This window comes from Cheilinus undulatus, linkage group 17 (assembly GCF_018320785.1).
Source record: "Cheilinus undulatus linkage group 17, ASM1832078v1, whole genome shotgun sequence".
Taxonomy (NCBI): Eukaryota; Metazoa; Chordata; class Actinopteri; order Labriformes; family Labridae; genus Cheilinus; species Cheilinus undulatus.
Genome location: NC_054881.1, coordinates 19557348 through 19582228, shown reverse-complemented (window position 1 = coordinate 19582228; position 24881 = coordinate 19557348). Strand labels below are relative to the sequence as shown.

The 24881-nt window shown below is 39.6% G+C and overlaps 1 protein-coding gene across 3 annotated transcripts in view; it reads right to left on the bottom strand.

The window, feature by feature from the left end:
* Positions 1-24881, bottom strand: part of cacna1bb (calcium channel, voltage-dependent, N type, alpha 1B subunit, b) — a 245563-nt gene that overhangs the window by 105397 nt on the left and 115285 nt on the right. For all 3 annotated transcript variants that reach the window (XM_041810708.1, XM_041810710.1, XM_041810709.1), the window contains exons 9-15: positions 14064-14167; positions 8902-9017; positions 8689-8778; positions 5039-5128; positions 1518-1739; positions 1309-1421; positions 1098-1210 (exon numbers count right to left, since the gene is read on the bottom strand). In XM_041810708.1, coding sequence (XP_041666642.1) covers positions 1098-1210; positions 1309-1421; positions 1518-1739; positions 5039-5128; positions 8689-8778; positions 8902-9017; positions 14064-14167 — 848 coding nt within the window. The remainder of the gene's footprint in view (positions 1-1097; positions 1211-1308; positions 1422-1517; positions 1740-5038; positions 5129-8688; positions 8779-8901; positions 9018-14063; positions 14168-24881) is intronic.

Below are 24881 nucleotides of genomic sequence, written 5' to 3'. Positions count from 1 at the left end.
GAAATATTGCTGTAGCCGCCATCATTGCCGTTGTCAGTACTCCACTTAAAAAATCTTTAAAAAGAGGCTAAAGAGACTAAGACCAAGACATTTTTGATAAAAAGAGGCAAAATGGTTTGTTGCTAATGGGCCTTAAACCAAACAGATCATCCAAAATGCACAGACATCACATTAGGTCTTGAAGGTAAAAGGATACAAATGTAATGTCAGGTCTATATCAGTTAAAACACAAAATTGGACACCTTGGACATTATTTGTTGTTGCCTTGATATAAGAGTAAGGTAATAAAACAAGTTAAATTTTTAGTAGTGTTACTCAGGGTTCATAGAAGCTTTTAAACAGCAAATTTAAGAGTTTTTAAGACCTTTTTTAAGAGCTTTTGCACTGCAAAAATCATGCATAAAACTTTGCTTCAGGCATAATTGTAATAATTGAGATCAGCTGATCTCATACAAGCCCTTGTCAGCTGACAGCCAGCTGATTTGCTCTAAGCACACTATTCGCTAATCACTCTCATGTCTTATTTCACCTGCTCTTGCCAAGTTTTGCTGCTCTCCCTGAAAGCTGCTCTTGCAACCCTCCTCCGCCCCAGCTCCTCATTAATTCAGCGTCTGTCTTAATCAGTGTCATTCTGTTGTCACGGGTGTCTTCTCTGGGTTTTTTGTTGCTTCTCTCCCTGCCTTATGCTGTCTTTATCAGCATAGGAAGAGCAGAAACGTGTGCTGTTACTGCTTAATGCTTTTAATGTATGTGTGGAAAAGTAGGAAGGAAAAAGTGCAAGAATTGATAGAAACATAATGCAAACTCCTCCCATCTAGACCTTATAGGTCACAGCAAGCAAAAACAACCTAACACAGAGCAATTAACAATCAAAGAGCATCAGAAAATACAACCAAATCTCATAACATGCATCTTTTTACTGTTGTAAATCCTCAACCACCATTACATATTTTATCATTCTTGATCATGTTACACGCTTCCATCCCCCTGCAACTATACCATTAATGCACACAAACTTGTACACACACTTGTCCATTACATCGTGCCTGAGCCAAATACCTTGTTTGAGGTACAAAGTGATTTTGAACTGAACTTACTTGGTGACTTTAAATATCCTGAGAAGTCGCAGTGCTCTCAACACACTGATGCCAAATGATGCTCCTGGTTTGATCATGTCCCAGATCACCTCAAAAATACTCCCCACAATCACCTAAAAGAGGAGAGGATAGGGTAGAGTTATCACCTGCTGAGTTTCGCTCTGGTTCGAAGCCAAATGTGACTGATTGTGTTCTATCAGCAACAACTTACCCCAAAATCAAAGCAGTTAAAGGAGGAATGGAAATAATTCCTCACTCCAAGGCCGTACATTTTCAAACTCATCTCTGTCAGAAACAAACCGAGGAAAACAAACTCTGCAGCATCTGTTTGAAAAAGGACAGGATAAAAGAAAACATTAATTCAGTCTTATAAAGCCGTCAACATCTTTAAGTACTTTATTTTTTAAGGACTGTACTTACAGAGGGATGTTGTTAGCCAGTCAGGCTGGTCGTAGTGCACAATGGCCACACACAGAGTGTTGAGGCCCACCACACACAGAACGATCCAGTAAAAGCTCTGAGCCTTCACCATGCGGCGGATGAAGAACCGGGTCCTCTTCTCTTTACGCCGGAAGTAAGTTGAGCTGTCCATCTTCCCGCTGCTTTTCACACTGGAGCGACCAAAAGGGGAGCCCGGAGGAGCTGAAAGTGATGATAAAGAGGTGAGAGAGGCGGTTAAATATTTGTCATTTCTTCACAGTTTTCACAGTGAATCACTGTGTGTGATTTCCTCGTCTTCTTCCTGCTGCTGTAGTTGGCAGCAGTCATCATCACCCCACTAATCAGGATCAGAGATATGTAGGTTACTCTGAGTTACATGTGTGCATGTCAGCTGATAGTTTTTAACTTTGGTTTGAAAAAACATGCAGGTTAGCAAATTGCATAATTGCTAACCTGTACACCACACCATAGAACGGTGCGGCAGTATGATAATACCATATCCTGGAGTATTAAAAAATAGCCACAGTTTTGCTTTATTTACCAATGTGAAGAAGTTGCTGTGAAACAAGGGCATGTTTACATCAAATGTCTTAGGAAAGTGTGTCCCTACCAGCAGAACTGCTGCCTCTGCATGAAGATGCTCTAAAATTGATAACAGAGTTCTTGTTGGGCAAATTTGGCAAACGACTAACACACATATATACCATTGCATATATACTCACGTACGCCATGGTTTGGCACGGAACTGGCTTAACACTCCTCTCTAAAGTCAAACTGTTTAACATGTACCGCTGGATATAATGTGATTCATGGCAATTTGAGCTTAAAAACACAGGAACAAGAAGAAGGGGGGATGTTTGTGTATGAGCATTTTGAGCCTTACATTTAAGTAAAAACTAGTGATTTTTTGAGTAATTTTTGTGCAGACTATGCTCTATTGTGAAGCAATTAGCATGTTAATCCATAAATTATTGACTCGATCTATAATGTAATAAAATAATTCCTCATCAGGAGAAAATTATTTTGCTTTCCTCATAGTGTAATAACAGACGCAAAATATAAGAAGTTATTACATTATTCACAAGAAGTTGTTACATTATGTGCTTAGCATTTTCTTACATAATCTACCAGTTATGACATTATCTGTTTTTATTATAAATCATGCATCATTGTTACATTATCAGCTCTACTATCAGATGCTAAACGGCTTTTAGAAGCTGCTGAGTTATGGGAGTAGCTATTTTGCTAACGGGCTAATTGAGGATTAACCTGGAGCTAACTTGAAGCTAACTGCCATTGTTTATGTATTAACACACAGGTCAATATGGTGCAACTGATGGTTTCACAGTCATTTCCAAGGTCTGGTCATGTGTCAACAAGCAGGTTATAAAAGGGTAACGACAGCCCGGGTTTAGTGTCAGGCTCAGAATCTACTATCTCGGACTTGGGTCAGGTTCGGGCAGAAGTATGTGGCCCCAGCGCCGCTGTAGTGCAGCCATGATGCTGGAATAGAATGTTAGTGTTTCTTATGTGTTTATTGCTGCTTAATGCTAGTTATTAGCCATATTAGCCATCTTAAGCACTAACATTTAGTTTAGTTAATTAAATTTATTTGTAGTTTCTCCACCCCTACCCCTCTGCTAGTCCTTTCCAACCCCAGTGCAACTTCGGCAGAGGGCTGTCAACAGGAGTCTGGTCTGGTCGACAGTCCTGCCCTGGAAGGTTTATGTTGACACTGTAATGGGGTTAAATACTTCTAGTGCTGTGCTCATGGTGATTAACGCTGGTCTTTTTTATACTAGGGTAAAGTCTTTATTATAATATAAATGATTAACACTGGTCCATTATAATAGACCAAAACAGAGAGAATGGTCTAGACCTGCCCTCTTTGTAAAGTGTCTTGAGATAACTTCAGTTATGAATTGGATTGATACAGACAAAGATTGATAACTGTCGTATGTGGCCGGATTTCTTGAGGACCGCCGCTATATTCACCAGCAATACAAATGTCCACCATAGCTGTACATCATTGATGCACCAGGCTGCAGTTCTGATTAAACTGCTTTTATAGCTGTTTGCATGCTCACCTCTTCACCTGCTGCCATTGTTTACAGACTTGGAGTCTCTTTAACTAAATCTTCCCTGTAGCAACTAAGTCATTTTCCTCAAATGAGGCTGACTGGTCCGGTCATTTCCTGACCTGGAAAGTATATCAGCTTGAAGCTTTGCAGGTTGGATGACAGTTGGAGATCTGGCCAACTATGAGCTCTTCAGTGTTACATGTACAACAAATTGGGGATCCTGTTTGGGACTGACTTTTCATGTTCATCACACCAAATCATGCAGAAACATAATTTTTATGTGACAGCTGTTTAAGAAACATCTTCAAACTGTTTCAGAACAAATAATGGTCAGCACTAAGTTGGTGTTTAGGCCCATTTTGTGTCACAAAAATCAACAGTTTTCTTTTCTGTCTCCACCTGCCTGACAGTTTCACTCTTAATGAGGTATGAAATCTTTATTCCATCTGCAGGTTTCTCCAATCTTTGGCAGGGTTGCACTTTGCCTCAGGTTAGCAAAAAAACAGCTAAATTTGTTTGTAACACCCACGCAGGTGTGTGGGAGTTGAGAGCAGAGAGCAAAGTTTGCGCTACAAATACAATACTACCAGGTTACAGGAAATCAGAACTCAAGGTTTTTCAGACTGAGGCACAGCTGTGTAGAGATCCGATCCTCTTCATTTCTACTAACAAGCACTGTAAAATGACTGTGGCCAAGAGTTAAACTGAGAACGGTAACAGCATCTCCCAAAAGGGCAGACAGAGATGTTAAAAATTACCTGAAAGCTGAAATGTACTTGCAGCTGCTCATTAAAAATATGCACTTCATATATGCATGCGGCTATGCAGCAGAACTGCAGGCATGATATGTGAAACAATTGAGATGAGAGATTAAATTTGACTCTGCAGCATCTATTCCCCAGGTGCATCATTTTATAGAAATTGTTGTGAGATGAGTGAGAATAAAAGTAGTATTGGCACACTGATGCTCATTTCCAACCCACAGAAAAGCAATTACATGTTGTCTTTGTGTGGGATCATGAAGTCAATTAATATTAAAAGTCTAATTCTAATGTGCTGCAGGTGATTCTCTTCCTTTTTTAATTCAACAGACTAATTAGAAAAGTTAATTATACTTCGTTTCCCTGGAGGTGATATGCTTCTACAGGCAGAAAAAGGAAACTGTAGGTGTCTCCAACCATATGGCACTGAATCTGTCACTCTAATGTGTATTATTTGCATGTTTGAGGTATCTAATAAAATGTTTTATAGTGCTGACATGTATTTAGCCGACAAATAGAGGCCAGAGAGTCATAGGACACATTAATGTTCATCTTACACGACAGGCTTTTATGGTAAAGGTCGGGTCTGTGAGCAGACAGCATGTGAAGGTCAGAGGCGACCTGCTGGAGGCCGCGGATAAAAAGATGCAAGACTCACCAACAGAGGAGATGTCTGCAAAAGGATCCTCCCCTTCCTCTGCACCAATCAGGTCATTTTTACCCTTCTTTGCTTTGCCTCGCTTCAAAACTGAAAAAAAAAAAGGCAGGAGGAAAATGTTAATTCAGAATCTTAATATAACAAAACATGAGCAGCACTGTTCTTTTGTGGAAAACTGTAGCATTGTTAAAAATTTGTAAGCCTGGAGTGGGGGATTTTAGCAAGTGCGTGCATGTGCTAGGCAGAGGAGGAGTGAGCTAATTGGAGACTATGAATAGCAGGCATCAATCATGTTTTTCATTTGGAGATTTTCTGCCTTCCTGCTTGAAGCCAGCCTTGGGATGAAAAACTGCCAGCTCTACATGAATGTGATCGTCACATGGCCAGCTCTTTGTCATCAGTGTGGTGGGCTTTATCTTGAGATCTACAGCCCTATCGCTCTGCCTGAAAGGGCATGAGGCAGGAGGAGTAAGGCAGCAAGATGAATGAGGCCCTTGGTTGGAAAATACTTGCACAGTCTGATCATATCATTCCAAAAATATAAACTCTTTTGCTTTTTTTGCATAATAGATGGTATTGACAACTAGATTAGCAGACTAGCAGCAGAAAAAGGAATTTATTATGGATTAAAAAGAAAACTCTGGAACAGAAAAAGGTAAATGTTTGATACCATAAGGTGCAAATGACTTTTGACTTGCTACAGGAGAGGACATAATCACTCAGAATTATATGCATTTAGCCACTCAGGTTTTCAGCAAGGTGCATACAGAACCTCTTGGGTGTGTTAGCATTTTATTGATTTTACAAATTAATCATGGTTAATATAATTTGGTGTTTTTGACAAAAAATAGAATGTAAAAATTACAAAGATTACAAAATTGACATATTCTTAATGCACAGTACTGATTCTTAGGTGTAGTCACTCAAAATACTTTTTTTCATTAATGATTCATTTACAAAAAGCTATTGAAAGTAGTTTGCAAAAACAAATTCAGCAACCATTGATCTAATGTGGTTAAATTAAATATCAAGCCTGAGGGACATATCCGCCAATGACTTGCTTTATATTGAATAAACTATAAAGAACAAAACTCTTCTTCTGTTGAGTCAGTCAGCTGTGACTGGCCCTATTCTCCATTTCTCATACCTGTCATTCACATGACAGAAGCCGACTTCATATTTTCTGCTTCAACAACATCAGAGTGGTTTTTCTACAGCTGTGGTCTCAGACTTTTTAATCCCTGATATGGAACTAATTGAGAAAAACAGGCCGCTGGCAGCTGTCACTTTACTGGAATCATCAGCCTGGATGTGTCTGCAGAGTGTGACTCTTTACTGGAAAATACGTTTCAGCATGTGTGTAAGAGTGTGCGTGGCTTTGCATGGTGAATATTTACGCACACAAATCCAATCAGACCAAAGCAGTAAATCCAATAATTAACCCCTTTCCTAATGGACTGGCATTACGGGTAAGAGAGGGGGGAGAGAGAGCAAAATAACAGTGTAGACCAAGTAAAATGAACGATGCAAAGACAGATTGGTTACCATGATCGTCACTCTGAAGTAACTTCACACAAGTGCTGGACATGACTGCCATTTGCTTTTATTATCGCCTGGTCTCACAATCAAAGCCAAATGAATAGATTGCTAAAAACTATTTCTAACCTATAAGTCAAGCTATAAAAACTAACAAGTGTTTTTATCCAAAAATGAAACATATGTGGCTCTAAAAAAGCTCATGTGTGGGGTTTAACTCCAAAAGTAGTGGAAATTAGACTACTAACTGTTATGTTTTACAAAATATACAACAGCCCTGCCCTCCAATCCACCTTAGAAAAGCATTACACATTTTGACTTTCCTGGAGTTTCTTTGAAATTTATACAGGTAAAACTTAGAAAAATGGTCAAACAATGTGCATGGGATGAATGCAGCACTGATACATGTTATCCTGAGAGGTTAGAGAAGTAATCACATTTTAACACGATTCCTGAACAACACAAAGACAACGAAAAATGTCTCCTTTGGATTAAGCAGACCACAGTCATCTCAGCATAAAGAGGATCAACAAGGAAGTTTTAATTTGTTCTAAGGTAAGGCAACAATAATGTCAGCAAAGTTTGCTGCAATGTGCAAGTATACCTATCCTTGTGCATTATGTTCACAACATCATGTAAAGGTTGTTTGCAATCACATGACTCTAACGATATGCAAATGTCACATGGGTGGTAGGAAGTTAAGTATACCATTTAGGAAACAACAAGGATTAGGAAAGTTAGTGCATAACAGCTGTAAATGGACCTGCACACTGCAATTATCATTAGAAAATGTATAAATACATTACATTTGATCCCTGTGCTTTAAAAAGAGGAGAATTTAGCGCACAACTTTAACCGATTTACCTGCCGTGGAGGCAGTCAGCATCACAAATTACTCTGTCCTGCAGGCCTCCTACTGTATGTCTACTCTGGAAGTAGGGAGACAAGAGTCTTGAGGAGTCTTCCTCTGAGAAAACAAGCTAGCTGTGCCTTTTTAATAGCTTTTCTCCCTTGTTTTGTCATAGACATGCTTTTAATGGAAATAGTGTTATAATATTAACCAAATAAATCTTGTGGGGTAATTGACCAAGTAATAATGTGTTATTCGTTCAATTCCTGCAAGAGAACACATTTGCTTTCTTGTATTTTTGTTGTTATTCAAGACACATTAAAAAGCCACACGGGTATCAATCAAGAGTTTGTTAGCAGGTGATTACTGAGCTGAGCCAAATGATCCAAATTCTCTGAAAAAGATGGATTTCCCCAATTAAACAAGCTATGCTAGAGCTTTTAAAGGTCACATATTATGCAAAATCCACTTTTTCCAGGCTATTGTAGCAAAAATAGATCATACATTTAATAATACATTTAATATTGACATTCAGCCTTGTCCCTTACACACATTTCCCCAGATCTTGCGAATCTATTTAGGATATTATGTACTGTAGATAGTGGGATTCTCAAAGTCTGCAATTTTACATTGAGGAACATTTTTCTGAAATAGTTAAACAATTTTTTGATGCAATTCTTTTGCAGATCGGTGAACCTTCTGAGAGAATCTGCCTCTGTAAAGTGCTCCTGACCTGTTGCCAGTTAAACTAGTTGCAAAATGCTACTCCATCTGTTTTTCATTAGTACCACTTACTATTCCAGCCTTTTGTTGCCCTGTCCCTACATTTTGTGAGATGTGTTGCTGCCATCAATTTCAAAATGAGCTAATATTTTCCCTGAAATGGTAAACCCTCTCAGTTTCAACATCTTATCTGTTGTTTATGTTCTATTGTGAACGTATTGCCCCAACGTTTTTGGAATTTGGGTTGTAGTATTTGGATGTAAAGTTAGGAAACACAAAGATGGAACATATCCATCTAAATTTTGGACTGTAATTGTGTATATAATTTGAGCCTGGATCAATAACCATGTCTACAGGTCCACTACAGCCTGGGTTTAAAGATCACATTCATGTCAGATGACTCATGCATAGACTCTAAATGTTATAAAGAGCCGTTTACTGTATGTAAATGTCGAAGTGTACCTCTCTGTGCCTGCTTTACCATTAACCCCTTGTGATGAAGGTGGTAAAGCAGGCAGCAAATACTCAGCCCTGTTTTCACCTGGCAGGTTTTGTTTCCTCTTGTACCACGCACCATCCAGCGGGGACTTCTCCTCGGCAATCTCATCTTCCTCCTCCAGCAACACCTCCTCTGCAGCGAGAGAAAGAGAGAGAGAGAGGACAGAGGGACTTTCTATCAGTTTGTCATGTTTTTTTTCTAACACAACAAACACATAGGTGCCAGCTCTCATGCTGTTTCAGAGATGAGTCTGACCTGCTTTGCAGATCCACTCCAAGTATCCAGTGAGCTCTCTCTCGATTTGCTGCTGCCTCCGAAGCTTCAGGAACTCCTGCCTCTTCTCCACGCGCTCTCTCTCTTTGGCAAATTCTCTGTTACAACACAAACAGAGATTGTTTTCATGCAGAGGAAAGCATAACACAGAAAACATTTTAGCGGGTTTTGAAATGTGAAGCCAAATTCACATCTTTTTCTCTGAATTTGCCAAGAGCTAACCTACAAAGGAAATAAGTGTTGATCTGAGGGATTATTAACAGTGGAGTTCAGATGACAGATGGGCAGACACTGAGGGCATGAAAGATGAAATAAGCTGTTGGCAAAGCTGAGGCAGTTATTTCAGAAATTAATCACATTTTCAATGCACTGATGCAGAGCTAAAGAGTATAATGCATGTGTTACTGCTGCTGCCCCTGGGATGTATGACATACCAATACACAAAGGGTCAGCTGTTAACATTGAATCCATAATAAAATAAACAAATACATTACCGTTCATTAAAGTAATTATTTTAGAAACCTGTAATGCAAATTCATTATTTCCACAACAGCAAGATGAGGAGTTTTATATCACTCTGTATCTCTCTGCTCATTAAGAAACTACAGCCAGCAGGCAATTCATCTTACTGAGCAGAAGAAATAGACACAGCAAGTTTGTCTTTATCCAAGGCTGAGAAAAATGATGTAACAGTATCCTTAGCAGGGTCTGTTCAAGAGGTTTTACACTGCCTATAACAAGTGTCTACCTCCTTAGTTTTTTTTACCTTTTATTGAAATTAAATACTCATCCCCTTTAAAGTGACTGACTTAATTCAACATACATCCAGCCAATTGGTGCTAGTCATCTCACAATGTGTGAAAAGGAGAACACCTGAGTGCAGTGAACGTGTCTCAAGTGACTGTAGTATAAAGACACCTGTATCTGGAAGGTCCAGTCACTGGCAAATCAGTATGCCTGGTTATCATTACACCATGTAAACAAAGGAACACTCCAAGCAACTAAGAGAAAAGGTTACTGAAAAGTATAAACCAGGGTATGGATACAAAAAAATTACAAGACGCTGAACATCCCCCAGAGTTAATTTAAATCCATTGTCAAGAAATACAAGGGAAATGGCACATGTGTAAATCTGCCTAGATCAGAGGATCCGTGTAATAAGAAGACCAGTGAGAGAGGCCACCAAGACACCTATGACTACTCTGAAGTAGTTACAAGCTTCAGCAGTTGAGATGGGCTGGGATCTTCACTAATCAAAACTTTATGGGACAGTAGCAAAGAGAAAGCCACTGTTGTAGAAAACTCTCTCCAAAGCTGGCTCTGGAAGGCTTGTAAAAGTAGAGGGTAAAATGAGTGCATCAAAATATTCTGGAGGCCAACCTTATTCAGTCTGCAAGAAAACTACAGCTTGGGAGAAAATTTATTTCCAGCAAGACAATGACCTGAAGCAAAGAGTGAAAGCTACACAGACATGGTTTCAAGACAACATAAAGAATGATAATAAGAATCATCAATATTTAATGTCAAAGGAGGAATATGTTTGACCTTTCATACAGGTAAGGGAACATACGGTAGAGCTCATAGTAATAACAAAAACAAAGAAATTAAAAAAAAAAAAGAAAAAGACAAGTAAAAAGGGAGTGAGCTTTAAGTCCAGTTCAATTGACCTTTTTTTGTAAGCTAATTTTATTACATTATCAGGATTGTTGACAGCCTCCCAAATAAGATTTCTGGTGTTGATTCCATATTATTTCAAATAAGCTATGCTTGAGTGTTAATATGGCAAGCAAAAGCTGCTTAACCACTGAAAAAACTGATAATTTACTCCAGGAAAATATTCATACAGGCATGAGATAATTAAAAAAAAACAGTTTGATCACAGTTTAAATGGGAAAATGAAAAGACAGATGGAAGCCCCTGCAGCCGAGGGTTTCCTGTAACCTGCAGACTAATGACCATACAAATGTTCACTTTCATCCAGATTTCACAGAGACAATGAGCTGTGAGTCACAGCAGGTGAGAGGAGGCTCTTTGAGACCACAGATAAATGAGGAGCAGTGAGGACCATGATGATTAAAGCCGTAGCAAGAGGCCTTTACATGACACAGGAGGAGGACAGCGACACATGATCAGAGACGGGATGTAGAAAGAAGAAGCACAGGAGGCCCAGAAAGGGAGCTGAATAATCTGTAGATTTGCTTCATTTAGTATTTTCTCCTGTGGATTGGATAACCGTTCTCTCTATGGTTTGGTAAGTAACTGAAAGGTAAGACACAATGGTGAATCTGTGATCAGTGGATCGTGCATCCTCTATTTATGGGCTGAGATTCAACAAAAGTACACAGCAATCAATGCTACATCGCTGTCCTTAGTGGCGTTAAGGCTATCTGAATAAAAACAAAGCTTCTTGCACGGTCACTCAGTTTGTAAGGATGGCCTGATCTAGGCAGGGTTAGCCTAGATCAGGCCTAGATGTGCCATACTCCTTCCATTTCTTGATGATGCATTTAACTAAACTGCTGGGGACGTTCTATGACTTGGAAATGTTTTTGTATCCATCCCCTGGTTTATACTCTTCAATAACATTTTCTCTGAGTTGCTTGGGGTGTTCCTTTGCCTTCATGATGTAATGGTAGCAAGGAATACTGATTAACTAATGACTGGACCTTCCAGACACAGGTGTCTTTATACTACAATCACTTGAAAAAAGCCAACTTATATTGACCATGATCGATTTATAAAATCAGTAAAAGGGTAAAACATCCAAGAGGATGCATACTTTTTATAGGTGCATTTTTGAGATACACTATATTGCCAAAAGTACTCACTCATCCATCCAAATAATTGAAATCAGGTGTTCCAATCACTTCCATGGCCACAGGTGTATAAAATCAAGCACCTAGGCATGCAGACTGTTTCTACAAACATTTGTGAAAGAATGGGTCGCTCTCAGGAGCTCAGTGAATTCCAGTGTGGTACTGTGATAGGATGCCACCTGTGCAACAAGTCCAGTCAAGAAATTTCCTCACTCCTAAATATTCCACTGTCAACTGCCAGTGGTATTATAACAAATTGGAAGCGATTGGGAATGACAGCAACTCAGCCACAAAGTGGTAGGTCACGTAAAATGACAGAGCAGGGTCAGCGGATGCTGAGGCGCATAGTGCACAGAGGTTGCCAACTTTCTGCAGAGTCAATCATTACAGACCTCCAAATTTCATGTGGCCTTCAGATTAGCTCAAGAACAGTGCGTGGAGAGCTTCATAGAATGGGTTTCCATGGCCGAGCAGCTGCATCTAAGCCATACATCACCAAGTGCAATGCAAAGCATTGAATGCAGTGGTGTAAAGCACGCCGCCACTGGACTCTAGAGCAGTGGGGACACATTCTCTGGAGTGACAAATCATGCTTCTCCATCTGGCAATCTGATGGACAAGTCTGGGTTTGGTGGTTGCCAGGAGAACAGTACATGTCTGACTGCATTGTGCCAAGTATGAAGTTTGGTGGAGGGGGGACTATGGTGTGGGATTGTTTTTCAGGAGCTGGGCTTGGCCCCTTAGTTCCAGTGAAAGGAAATCTGAATGCTTCAGCATACCAAGAGATTTTGGACAATTCCATGCTCCCAACTTTGTGGGAACAGTTTGGGGATGGCCCCTTCCTGTTCTAACATGACTGTGCACCACTGCACAAAGCAAGGTCCATAAAGACATGGATGAGAGAGTTTGGTGTGGATGAACTTGACTGGCCTGCACAGAGTCTTGACCTCAACCCAACAGAACACCTCTGCGATGAATTAGAGAGGAGACTGAGAGCCAGGCCTTCTTGTCCAACATCAGTGTGTGACCTCACAAATGTGCTTCTAGAAGAATGGTCAAAAATTCTCATAAACACACTCCTGGAAAGCCTTCCCAGAAGAGCTGAAGCTGTTATAGCTGCAAAGGGGGGACCGACATCACATTAAACCCTATGGATTAAGAATGGGATGTCACTTAAGTTCATATGTGAGTCAAGGCATGTGAGCAAATACTTTTGGCAATGTAGCGTATCTCATTCAGAAGCAAGAGGTAAACACGTGGCCCAGTGACCACTGTGTTTGACCTGTGAACACCAAAATCTTGAAGAAAATTACAGAAATCATTCTTGAAATACAATTTGCAAGAATGGCCCAGAGAAATATATGGACAGGTATATAGACCTGTCTCTAAAGCTGGGTGTACACTGTGCAACTTTCCTGCGATTCAGCCACGAATTTTGGGTCGCACGACTCGCTTTGAAGTCGGGCCGCACGATCAGTCGGATCAGGCATCATTTGTGCTTTGTACAGGAGGGTACGACGGCCGACCACAGCCTGACTACAACCTGACGACCTGTTCCCGACTGGTCGGAAGGATTTCTGGCATGTTGGATGTTTTGGTCGTACGACTCCAGACACTTCACAGTGAGAGCTGAAAGGGGTGCAGAATGAACTTTGGAGTATTGTTTTCCTTTGTAAACTGTCAGACAACATCCTAAATCACCATGACAACAGCTGGAATGACTTTCTGATGCACCCCACTATGACAAAGAAAATAAACGAGCAGAAAATATTCTTATCCGCAGACCTGCAGCTGACACAGAGATGATGCTATTTGTGTGCTTGGGACAGAGAGAGGTAGCGGGAGAGGGAGGGAGAGAGAGAGAGTGAGAGAGATAGAGGGTGGAGAGGGAGAGAATATTACTGGAGATACTTCACCCCGAATGTGTGAGACTCTTAAAAAGGAAACTCCACGGGTTTCTGTCACAGTCCGTCCTGACTTCAATCACACAGTGTGAGCACTCAGGTTGTGCACGGTGGTCGTGCGTTACAAGCGATTCAGTCATACAGCGTGAGATGACATTCTGCCATGGCTGTCGTATGGTCAGCTTGAAATTGCACAGTGTGTACCCAGCTTAAGGGTCTGGCAAATGTCTGCTGTGCTGCTGATGATGGTGCAAAAATCCTCAATTAATGATAACTATTGGGAAATCATTAACCAATGGTATAGTAGTAGTTTGTTCCTGATTCATTCCTCAGTTGCTTCTTCTCGGCCAAGCAACCATGTAAATAGATCCCAGCTTCAAACAGACCTGGAGATTAAATATATAACACTTTTGGAAAAACTTACCCTGAGAGGACACCAAGCACCAGGTTGAGCATGAAGAAGGAGCCGATAATGATGAGAGGGATGAAATAGAGCCAGTTCCATGTGTTTCCTGCAACATCGTTGGTCTAGAGATGAAAAATAGACACAAAAAACTGAGTTAGAGGACGATTGTTGCATTTCTAGAAAGTGGGACTTACTGTAGGCAAATAACCATCACACTTGGTACATAAAAAATATGTATGCATATTAAAAGTGATGTGGCACATAGTAACATGTCTTTGTTTTAACATTGCATGTTGGATGCTGCAATTATAATTAGAAAATGTCTCTATACATTGGGTATGATCCCTACACTTTTTCCCAAAGTTAACTTGTTAACCTGGCGTGGAGGCGATCACACATTACTTTGTCCTGCTGACTTCCAACTGGACCTCTAGCCTGATGAAGGAAGACAACACTCTTGAGGAGTCTTGTTCTGAGCCAAGGCTAGCTGCACCCCTGAAACAGCTTTTCATCCTTTTTTTGCTGCAAATTTTACTTTGAAAGGGTGATGTGCTATTGAGAAAACTAATCTTATGATCATTCCTGTGGCTGGCCACAGGAACTAGCTCATGTTAAAGAATGTTTTTCCTTCTTCCATTTTTGTTGCTATTTGATACATTAAAAAAGCAAAATAGGTTTCATGTGAAGAGCCAAAAGGCTTGCTCTTATTACTGAGTTGAGCCAAATGATCTGGATCTTTAAAAAGACGCAGATTTCCCATCAGAATGAGCAAGGCAGGACGGACATGGGATGTGGAAATACAAGCAATATCAGGGTTTATAGTGCCAAACACTGACTAACACTGACAGGGGTAGTTTTTCTTTTTTTTCCATTTTGACCATGCTTCTCACTTCTCCTGTCCCCCATTTAGAATTGTCTGCTGTGTTTAACGTCATTTGCAAACAGCCCTTAAAAAGAACAAGTGAAAAACAAAAACCAGTACAAAACCTTCTCTCAATCATTGAGAGGCACAAGTTAACTCCTTCACTGCCAGGTAATTTAATGTATGCTGTATGCTTAAAGTATCTGTTTATATTAAAGGAAAGGTTAATAAACACATCTAAAATAGATGGAATTGAGTTAGTTCTAAAGTATACAAAAACATCCTATTCTCCCATTTGCCATCCACCACTGAAATAACAATCTGTTTTTAACAAACTTTCCTAGTTAAAATAATGTTTACCAACTTGCCTCATTATAAAACAACTGGCAACTTCCAGTTTAAAAAAGTAATTAAAAAGGGACCTCTGTCTACAAAACAACTCCTCCATCAAATAACAAAACTCCAGTCTCGTATCAAGGCCAAACAAATGTTTAATTCATCATGAGCAACTCCTCAAAAGCATCCAATTCAAATAAATCGTCCACTGACAAAGAGGTGAGACGATTCCACTAAGGTTTAATGACTGACCCCTTTAAATGAAGTGCAGAGTGTGCACATACACAGAGACACCTGCACAGACAGACAGCTAACTGCTGTGCTTTTTGCTGGCTAATGACCACCACTGCAAGCAGGAGTACACAACCCACTCACCTGCACATTCACCCATGGTTTTGATCTATGCTGACTATTAGCTGGTTGTCTGCACTAATGTGGAAAGCCAAACAAGGTATGTGGACACCTGAGAATCACATTCATCTGTGATAGCAATCTTTAATCATCTGCTGTTATCATGACCTACACCCTTTCAGGAAAACTTTCCCTCTCAGGGATTAGCTCTGAGGTCCAACACTGATTTTGGAGGAAGTTTAAAAGTCTTTTATAACAAATTTGGAGGCAACATGTTAAAAATATCCTCATTAAGGCAACAATACTGCGTTTTCCACTTAAAAAACCCTTACAATCCAATGTATAAGCTGCACTTTTAGTATCTGTTATAACATTAAAAAATTGCTGCAGCTTATATACCAATGCAACCAATTTACCCGTTTAAAGTGCTGAGCCATGCAACGACAATACTGAAACTGCATGCAGATGAAACGATTAGATATTATACGATACGTCTGAAAATTCCAAGACAGTCTGACCGCAGACCGCTCATCTCTGACTGCCACTCTCACAGACCGTTTATCTGAGACGCCATATACCTCAGAACAGAAATACACACTAAAACCTTCAAAACAATATCAGATTAAAGATTAAATCAGATTAAACTTCTCTTTAGGGTAAGGGAAAGGGTTGCAGTGATGGTTTGGATACCAAAAAGTTAAAGTTAAAAACCTGACCTGCAAACCTAGCTATTCAGCCAAGTAAACAGTCTGCTTTCAGGAAAAAAGCTTCAACGCAGCAAGCATAGCTTACATAGCTTCATTAGCTGTGTAAGCTACATAAATTAGATAGTTGAACTACGCTCATAAGGAGCTGTGTAAGATATATCTCTGTGTAGCTAATTTAGCTTCAGCTATGTTTGCTAAAGCTTAAAAAGCTATAGATAATGTAGCTACATAGCTAACAAAACACTAAACTCACAAAGCAGCAATTTAAGCTACGTAGAAACATTACCTACATAGCTACATTAGCTTTAGCTAATTACATCTGTTTGCTTAATTACATAGCTAGCATAGCTATATTAGCTTTAGCTAAAGCTAACGAAGCTAAAGCAAGCCACCATCCATGTATCTACTGTAGCTCTAAAATGGTTCTATACCTAACTTAATCATGAATTAGACCTACGATCTTTTTTTGTTTTATTTATGAAACGTTTCTTAGTCTGTAATAGAAATGCAAAGTTTGCAAACAGATCCCTCTCAAAAGTTCACCTCATTGTGCATCTCTAGTAGTCACTACATTGCTCAGAACATGCTGGTAGCAGAACAGATCTGCAAGGTTTGGCACTACTTTTTAACCACTTTTCTCACTTTCATGCCATAATTGTATATTTTTAAAGAAAATGGTTAGTACAGCATTAAGGAAATAAAGTGTAATGCTGGTTTGACTGAGAACACGCCTCAGATGATACAATGCAAACAGATGATATTACATGAGAAATGCAGCTGTACAGAAACTGCACGTTGTGATTTGTTGGATGAAATAGAAACTGTAAAGAAAGAGGAAAGTTTGAACCTCCTTCCTTAGGAAACTTAAAAAAAAAAAAAAAAAAAGACCCTAGAGGTCTACTATTCCAGGTTTTTTGGTAGTGTTTTTGAAGTCGTGGCATCTGACGAATTTCAGCAGAGTTCCCTATGTAGCTTTGAAAGTGCTTCTCACACAAAAAATATGAATGGCTTAACAGCACTTGTTCCCGCACCAAGCCTCCCCTAAAAGGAGGTAGCCTGGGTAGCATGGTCTTGGTACTGTTTGAATAATAACAATAACTGAGGCCAGGAGATGGAAGACAGAAAAAGCTAAGAGAGAATTAAGCAAGAAGCTGTATAAGAGTAAATACTGGACACATTTTAACATGTTTCATGCTTCATGAAACAGTAGGCTGGAAGTCTGATGCCAAGCTGGCTCTGGCTCTGTGTTAACAAATGACCAACATGCATATGCTCCACATGCAAACAGTTTGTGAACAACAGTCTGCAGACTCGAGCAGAGTCATATTTGTGCCATACTTGTGATATGACTGTGTTTTGTCAGTCAACTTTGTTCCCTGGCTTCTCACAGTGCCAAATCTTTTTGTTTCTGCCTGAATGTTTCCCTACTTCAGGGTCAAGTAGCTTGAAAATTAAGAATGTTTTTGTTTTATATGCTATGTTTTATTTCTATTTTCATTTTGAATGCTTTGTATAATCATGAACAGCTCAAAACATGGTCTTTTGGAAGCGTTTTTCCATGCAGAAATCACTTTTTGCCCCCCAGCATTTTCCACTGCTGTGTGACATCATCAGTCAAAGAAGAGTTACACTTAATAGGGGTGTGGCTGATATGGCTGCAAGCCAATGTGCTGTAGCTGTTTGTCTGAAGGCTTAAGTGGTGGGACATTTTTTTCTCCAACAGTTTTACAAAAATCTTTGTTTTTTCCTTACAAATGTGTACAAATAAATGATCCTCAAATGGCTGTGTGTAATGTTAAAAAGCCTGCTCAAAGTGACAAACCCTCAAGGAATTATAGCACTCAGCTTGTCCCCTTCGGGTGTTTGTTTTAGTGTTCCCTAGTATGTTGTTTTGGTTTAATGGCCCATAACTTTGCTTTTCCTTCGTTATTCAGTCCCATAGTGAACATCAGCCTTGGTGGCAGCCTCAGAAGGCAGCAGAACAACCCTTTAGACACAACCTGACCAGCAAGAAATGGTGCGTCAGCAGTGTTCAAGCTGCCATGCATTTGGTTTTTGTGCATGGTTTTGCAGTTGCAACTTAGATTTAAATCCTTCATGGATTTTTTTTTCCCATTATGTTGCCCCTGTGCTGCCAGATACAGTAAATACATTAAAAAAAGAAGCAAAACTGCTAGATTATTTGATCCATAATATTAAAAACTCCAAATCAGGCCTGTATTTGTTAATGAAACCAACTCTACTGAATAGGGTGGATATGTTGTGGTGTATTTTATCCCAAAGTAACTGTAACACAGACTGGGCTGTTTCAGGACTAATAATCCTGCCTGTTTCCCACTGGGAGGTTCAGGGAGTCAGCATCCTCTGTGTCTGGGAGCGCTCCCACACAGCGGCCTGTTAGCGAGGGACAGACCTGCCGACTGATGGGCTGTGTGAAGCACAGTGACATTTTGCAGACGCCAGTGTCGGAGCCCTGCCACATGCTGGCTGTAATTGTGATGGGAGGTTCAGGGCGGCTGATTCAGCGGGCAGGAAATCTGTATTATGCATCCCAGAATGTGAGATGAACGCACACAGTAGCACACCCTCCCTCTTTCTCTCGGCTGTCAGGGAAGCAGCAGCCCACTCACAGCGATAAATGGCAGGCAGAGGCTTGGCTTGTTGCTCTGCATCATCTCTTTTTTTAACCTGCCCAAAATCTCATCTCTGTTTCATCAGCTCATCACTCAAGTTTCTCTCTCTCTCTACAGCCCGCCCTTTTTCTCTCTAATGTAGTTTCATTCTCTTACCTAACCCCAAAATCATGAGAGTTAAATCTGTAGATTAAGTCCAACTTTTTGGGATGTTTGCTTATTTGCTTTCTTTTGGGAGTTGACATAATTCCTGTCCAACAGAAAGAGACAGATTTAGCCAATAATATTTACAGTGGATATAAAAAAGTCTACACACCCCTGTTAAAATGCCAGGTTTTTGTTATGTAAAAAAAAAGATCAACTGAGAACTTCCAAAGCATCAGAGGGATCTAATTTTAAAAGGCATCATTCTGGAGAAAGATACAAAAGAACTTCCAAGGCATTAGATATACTGGGAACATAGTGAAGACAGTCATCATCAAGTGATAGTGACATACCAAGAACTGGATGTCCCTCCAAAATTGATGAAAGACAAAAAGACTAGTCAGGGAGGCTTCCAAGATGCCTACAGCAACATTAAAGGAGCTGCAGAAATTTCTGGCAAGTACTAGCTGTGTAGTAAATGTGGAAACAATCTCCCATCTTCTTCATATGGCTATGGGGTAGGGTGGCAAGACTTTTCTTACAAAGAAAAACATCCAAAAAAAATGTGCAAAAACAAATTTGAATTCACCTAAAAGTATGTGGAAAAATGTTCTGATGAAAACAAGGTTGAACTTTTTGGCCATAATTGCAAAAAGTATGTGTGGTGCAAAAATAACGCTGCACATCACCAAAAGAACACCATATCCACAGTGCAGCATTGTGGTGGCAGCATCATGCGTTTGGGCTTTTTTTCCAGTTGGAACTGGAGCCTTACTCAAAGTGGAGGGAATTATGAACAGTCCCAAATATCAGTCAGTGTTGGCACAAAACCTCCAGGCTTCTTCTAGAAAGCTGAAGATGGAGAGGAAGTTTATTTTTCAGCCCGTCAATGACCCAAAGCATGCATCCAAAGCAACAACAAAAAAAAGGCTTTACCAGAAGAAGATTAAAGTTTTGGAATGGCACAGCCAGAGATCTCAAGCTTGATTTACAGGCTACAGTTTGATTCGCTGACAATTTATTAAAATACAGAACAATATGGTTCAGTGCGATCTGATTCGGTTGCGACGTCAGACCATTGTGCTATGCTTAGTGTTAGCATAGCTAAGCTTTAGCTCTGCTGTCTCAACAGGTGAAATGCTGCCGTTGTACTGAATGTACTGAAATCATATTAAGTCCACATGACTTGATTCGGCGGTGAGCAGTGCAACACATCCAGCTAACTGGTGTACCTGCGGCTAACATAACTCATGTTATAGGTAAAAATGTTCCCTGCAGGTTGCACAAGATTAGAGATGCTGAGCTAAAACAACAGGAAACAAGCTTTGATAACAAGCAGCAGAGCCTTGTTAAAACCAGTGCATAGACTAATTAAAGGTGCAGTGTGTAATATTTAGCCCATTTGGCTAGACAAACCAGGTGAAAATGAAACACAATATTTTTTTAGTATCCCTATATAAATAAGAGTTTAATCACATGAATATATAAAGTGGTTTTAATTATCTGTCTTAGAATAAGCCTTTTATTCATACAAAGGGAGGATCCCTGCCATGGATTTCGCCATCTTGGGTTTTTAGATCCTGCATGTTTCTGCAGTACCACTGAAATAACAGATATATAATTTTTTAAATTCCACTGGTTGTCACAGTTATTAAAAGTGAGCATTGCAGTCAAGAATCAGACTGTTACCCCAAATTTCCATATACAGCGTGTGTGCCACGCAACAAAGCGCCGTGGGCTTGCTCCGACCGAAAGGCGAGCGACCTCGTCCACTGGAAGCGAGTCTAGAGAGCAGTGCCGCAGCGCGCAAGCCATGATCAGCAGGAAGAGATCACGGGAGAACTGCGAGTTCATGCAGGAATAGCATGTCAACAGCAGACTAGTTTACCTTTTGGAGCTAATTTATCATCCTTTCCAGTATAAGTCCATGATATTATTGCTTTGTCCATTGAGTGAGTACATTAGGAAGTTAAATGGTCAATGTTTGCTTAAAGGATCTGTGGTTTTATGCAAAGTTCTTTGGCTAAATATCCCCAAAAGTTAACTTTTCCCCATCAATGGCGTCATTGTAACTCTGTGACCAACTGACCTTTCAGTGACCCTTTGCTCTCGCTGCAGGATGAGACGTATGTTGATATAGTGATGATTTACGATTGGGAGTCCATGCATTGTGTTTTATTTTGAAAGTACCGGATGTTCTACGCTTGTGACTTCCACGGTTGGTGCTTTCTGAACGACAGTGAATTTATCAGGTTTGGCAGCGGCCAGCGCTGAAATAGACCTGCAGCGTATCTGAAACAAAGCAGAGTGAAGTGCTGCTCCAGGCACGCACCACTGCCGGTCTACACTGTAAGAAAAAATTAGTTGAGCTTACTTAAAAAAATTACAGAAAGTCGTTGCCTCAAAAATAACAAGTAAACTACACTTGACTTCTGTGAGTTAAAAAAAGTTGTTTGTTAGTAGTGTGCAGTAGTTGTTCTACTTGAACTATTTAAGTATTCACTACTAGTTTAAAATCAATTATTTTAAGTTTTCACAACTGAGATTCAAATGTTAATTTAAGTTTGCAGGACTTAGCCTAAATCATCTACTTTGTGTGTGTAATACTTAACACTTTTAGTGCATTGTAAACACTGATAAGTTAATAGCACTCAAAATATCTTAGATAACTGATTACCTGAGAACATCAGCTACAACAAAAGTTTTGTAAGTCACCAGTTCACCTAAGGTGGACTATCTTGTACCACCATTTGTAACAATGGCTGTTGGCGACCCACTTCATCAATGACAGTGTGCCATACAACTTTCACTGATGCTGATAACATTATTAGTGCCCACTATGGGCGGGACATCTTTAATTGAGACAGCAACTTCACTTGTGGTGCATTTTATTTATTTATCTTATTTCACCTTTTTTTAACCAGGAGAAGACCTCATTGAGATTAAAAATCTCTTTTTCAAAAGTGTCCTGGCAAAGACAGCTGCAGCAAACAGAGTGCATAAAGGTTTAGTTCCCAAAGGCATTCTGGGAAAACTGCAGATTTGCCACAACTCAAATAATATGAGTTATAACAAAAAATACTTAAATTGTTTGAGTACTGTTCACTTAAAACTGAAATAAGTTCTATCAGCTCATAAAAATAGAGTTCAAATCGCTGTTTTGGATTTTTAAGTTAACACAACTTAATTATACCCCCTTTTTACTTAATTTTTTTAAATTAAGTAAACTTAAGTAAATCAAGCCCTTTTGCTGTTATGGCCAAGAAGTACAATTAACTTGTTTATAATAAGTATTTAGAACAGGTTAAGAAGAACTGAGTAATTTCAACTCAATGTTTATGAGTAAAATGGATGTTGCTTTTTACAGTGTAGAGCGCTGGCTATGGAAATGCTCTGATAGACTAGAGAGAGAGCGAAGTGCTCCGCAGTACGATTCACCGGCGTTCCGTGGTGCGCAAGCTGTATATGGAAATTGGGGGTTATATGTGGCTAATATTCCCAATATTAGACACTGCACCTTTAATGTTACATTGGTCCACGTACTGATGCACTCAGACCCTTGAAGTTAAGATTGGTTAATCAATCCAGATCAATATGATACACTACTATACAACACAGGAGACTCAAAATGACTTGATACAATAGGCCACAACATGATGGGATACAATGCAATATGAGAGAGAAATTAAGAACTTTAGGTTGATGAAAATTATGACATGAAGTTAATCAGAAAAAAGGAAGTTGTTACGGAATGAAAAGGAAATAAGATGGAGAACATTTTATCACCCAAAATTGTGTTGACAGCTTATGTTTCCTCAGTGAAGTCAAAAATAGGTTTAAAATGCCACTGTTTCTAACAATCAGTGAAAAATAAACTAGCCATTTTGGTATCTGTGCTCAGAGTAAGGCAACATGCTGTTCTGTTTTGTCTTTGCATAAAAACAGAAATCTGATTTCTCTCTCTGGGGAACCCTTCCTGCCTGACATGGAGGAGGAAATAAAGTGGAAATGCACTCTGTTGCATCATCTCTCAGTCTCAGTCAGCTGGTGAGCAGTGACTCTTCTCTCCTGTTGACACAGCCTTAACTCTTCAGCTGATTGCTCAGGCAGAAAAGCTGAGTTCAGTTAAGCTTGTGCAAATGTTTCCTAGATTCTGTAACATAGAATGGTGTTAATGGGGGAGCTGCACAAGAGCTGCAGGCTTTTCATCTGATTTAAGAGGTTAAAAAAGCTCAGCAAAATCAAGCACACACAATCTGATTTAATGCCACTTGTTATTGTGTTTAGAAAAAGGTTTATGCAAGATATTTCTGTTTATTGTGGATATAAACATGATCATAAAAAGGCCTAAAAGTTTTTATTCTAACTTTTTGTCTTAGCTGTAGTGAATGCAGAAAAAAATTGTGCAATGCTGTCTCACAGGGTTAAATGCTCCTGTTGTGTTGTGGTGCACACAAGGCATAAACTTTGTTGCCTTTGGCAAAACAAAGTAATTTGTGACAGTTAGCAGCTCAGCCTGAGTCCAGCCATGAGCACATTTCTGACACTAAAAGAGCAGCCATAAAAATCACCCATTTGTGTCCATGTGATCATTGTGAAGCACAGTGATAAGGTAAAGGATGTGCTCCTCACTCATGAAATTTGATGTCTGTAATAACAGCAACATGAAGCGACTGTTTGTTTTGCATAGCATCTCCATCGGCCTGCTTTTACACAAGCTGGGCTCAAGACAGTTTGTCTTTAGCACAGTACTACAGGCACTCATATTACAACAGCTTAAATGACTGTTTGAAGATGTGCTTGAATTAATGACTTTCTTGTTTTAGTCCATGATGATTCAAAGAAGCAGGCGTGGACGGAGAAGCAGTTGCACATTGTAGTAGCATAAACCTGTTGCTACTGCTGCTAAAGTATTTATAAACATGGTACCACTGACAAATCCTTAGCAATAAAAGTCTGTAGTTAGGTTTTCCCAAACTGGTTTTATTGTGAAGGCCCACAACAAAAAATGTGGTGTTTTCACTAGCAGAGCCTGGCACACCTCAGCAACCGCGTGAGACTTAGAACTTCAGTTTCAGTTATAAAAAAGTAAAAGCAGAAGGATATAAAACCATTTTTTGTAATCTTATGCTCAGACATGACTTTATAATACCATCACAGATTTATTTGACAGGGATAAGGGGGTTGTAACCCCTAAATATGCTTTTAAATGAATTATATCTTGATGCATTTAATACAATTAACACAAAAGGCAAAGAAATACAAACATATAAAACAGAGATCCTTTTAATTAGACAGCAGTAAATAACTCTAGAAAACTGCCATCTGCTGGTTCCATATTGGACAATGTCAAACAGCTATAAAAAATCTGGGCATCTGCTTTAACAGCAACTTAAATTTTGAGCAGCACACACCAAAGTTTGTAGAAGCAGCACATAATTTAACAGAAATTGGAAATCATGAACAAAAACTTGGGGAATGTCTATTTTATTTCTTGAGGCCTTAATCAAAGAACACCATATTTGTTTAAATTCCTGATCATGAACATCTTTGATTGGCTGATCCTTATCAATCACCTCTAGGCATTATGCAGGCGGTGAAACCTTTCATGATAAATAAATCACAGTGCGGTCTGATCAAGAGATAATCAAGGAAAGAAAAGACAAAAGAGAAGATAAACAGACTTGCATTACTGCCTAAAGGCAGAATGAAAGGACATCCATCAGTTCAATTTATCATATGTCACTTTAAGATGGAGGGTGTGATCCTGCGCTTTATATTACATACAGCCTCTGGCATCGCC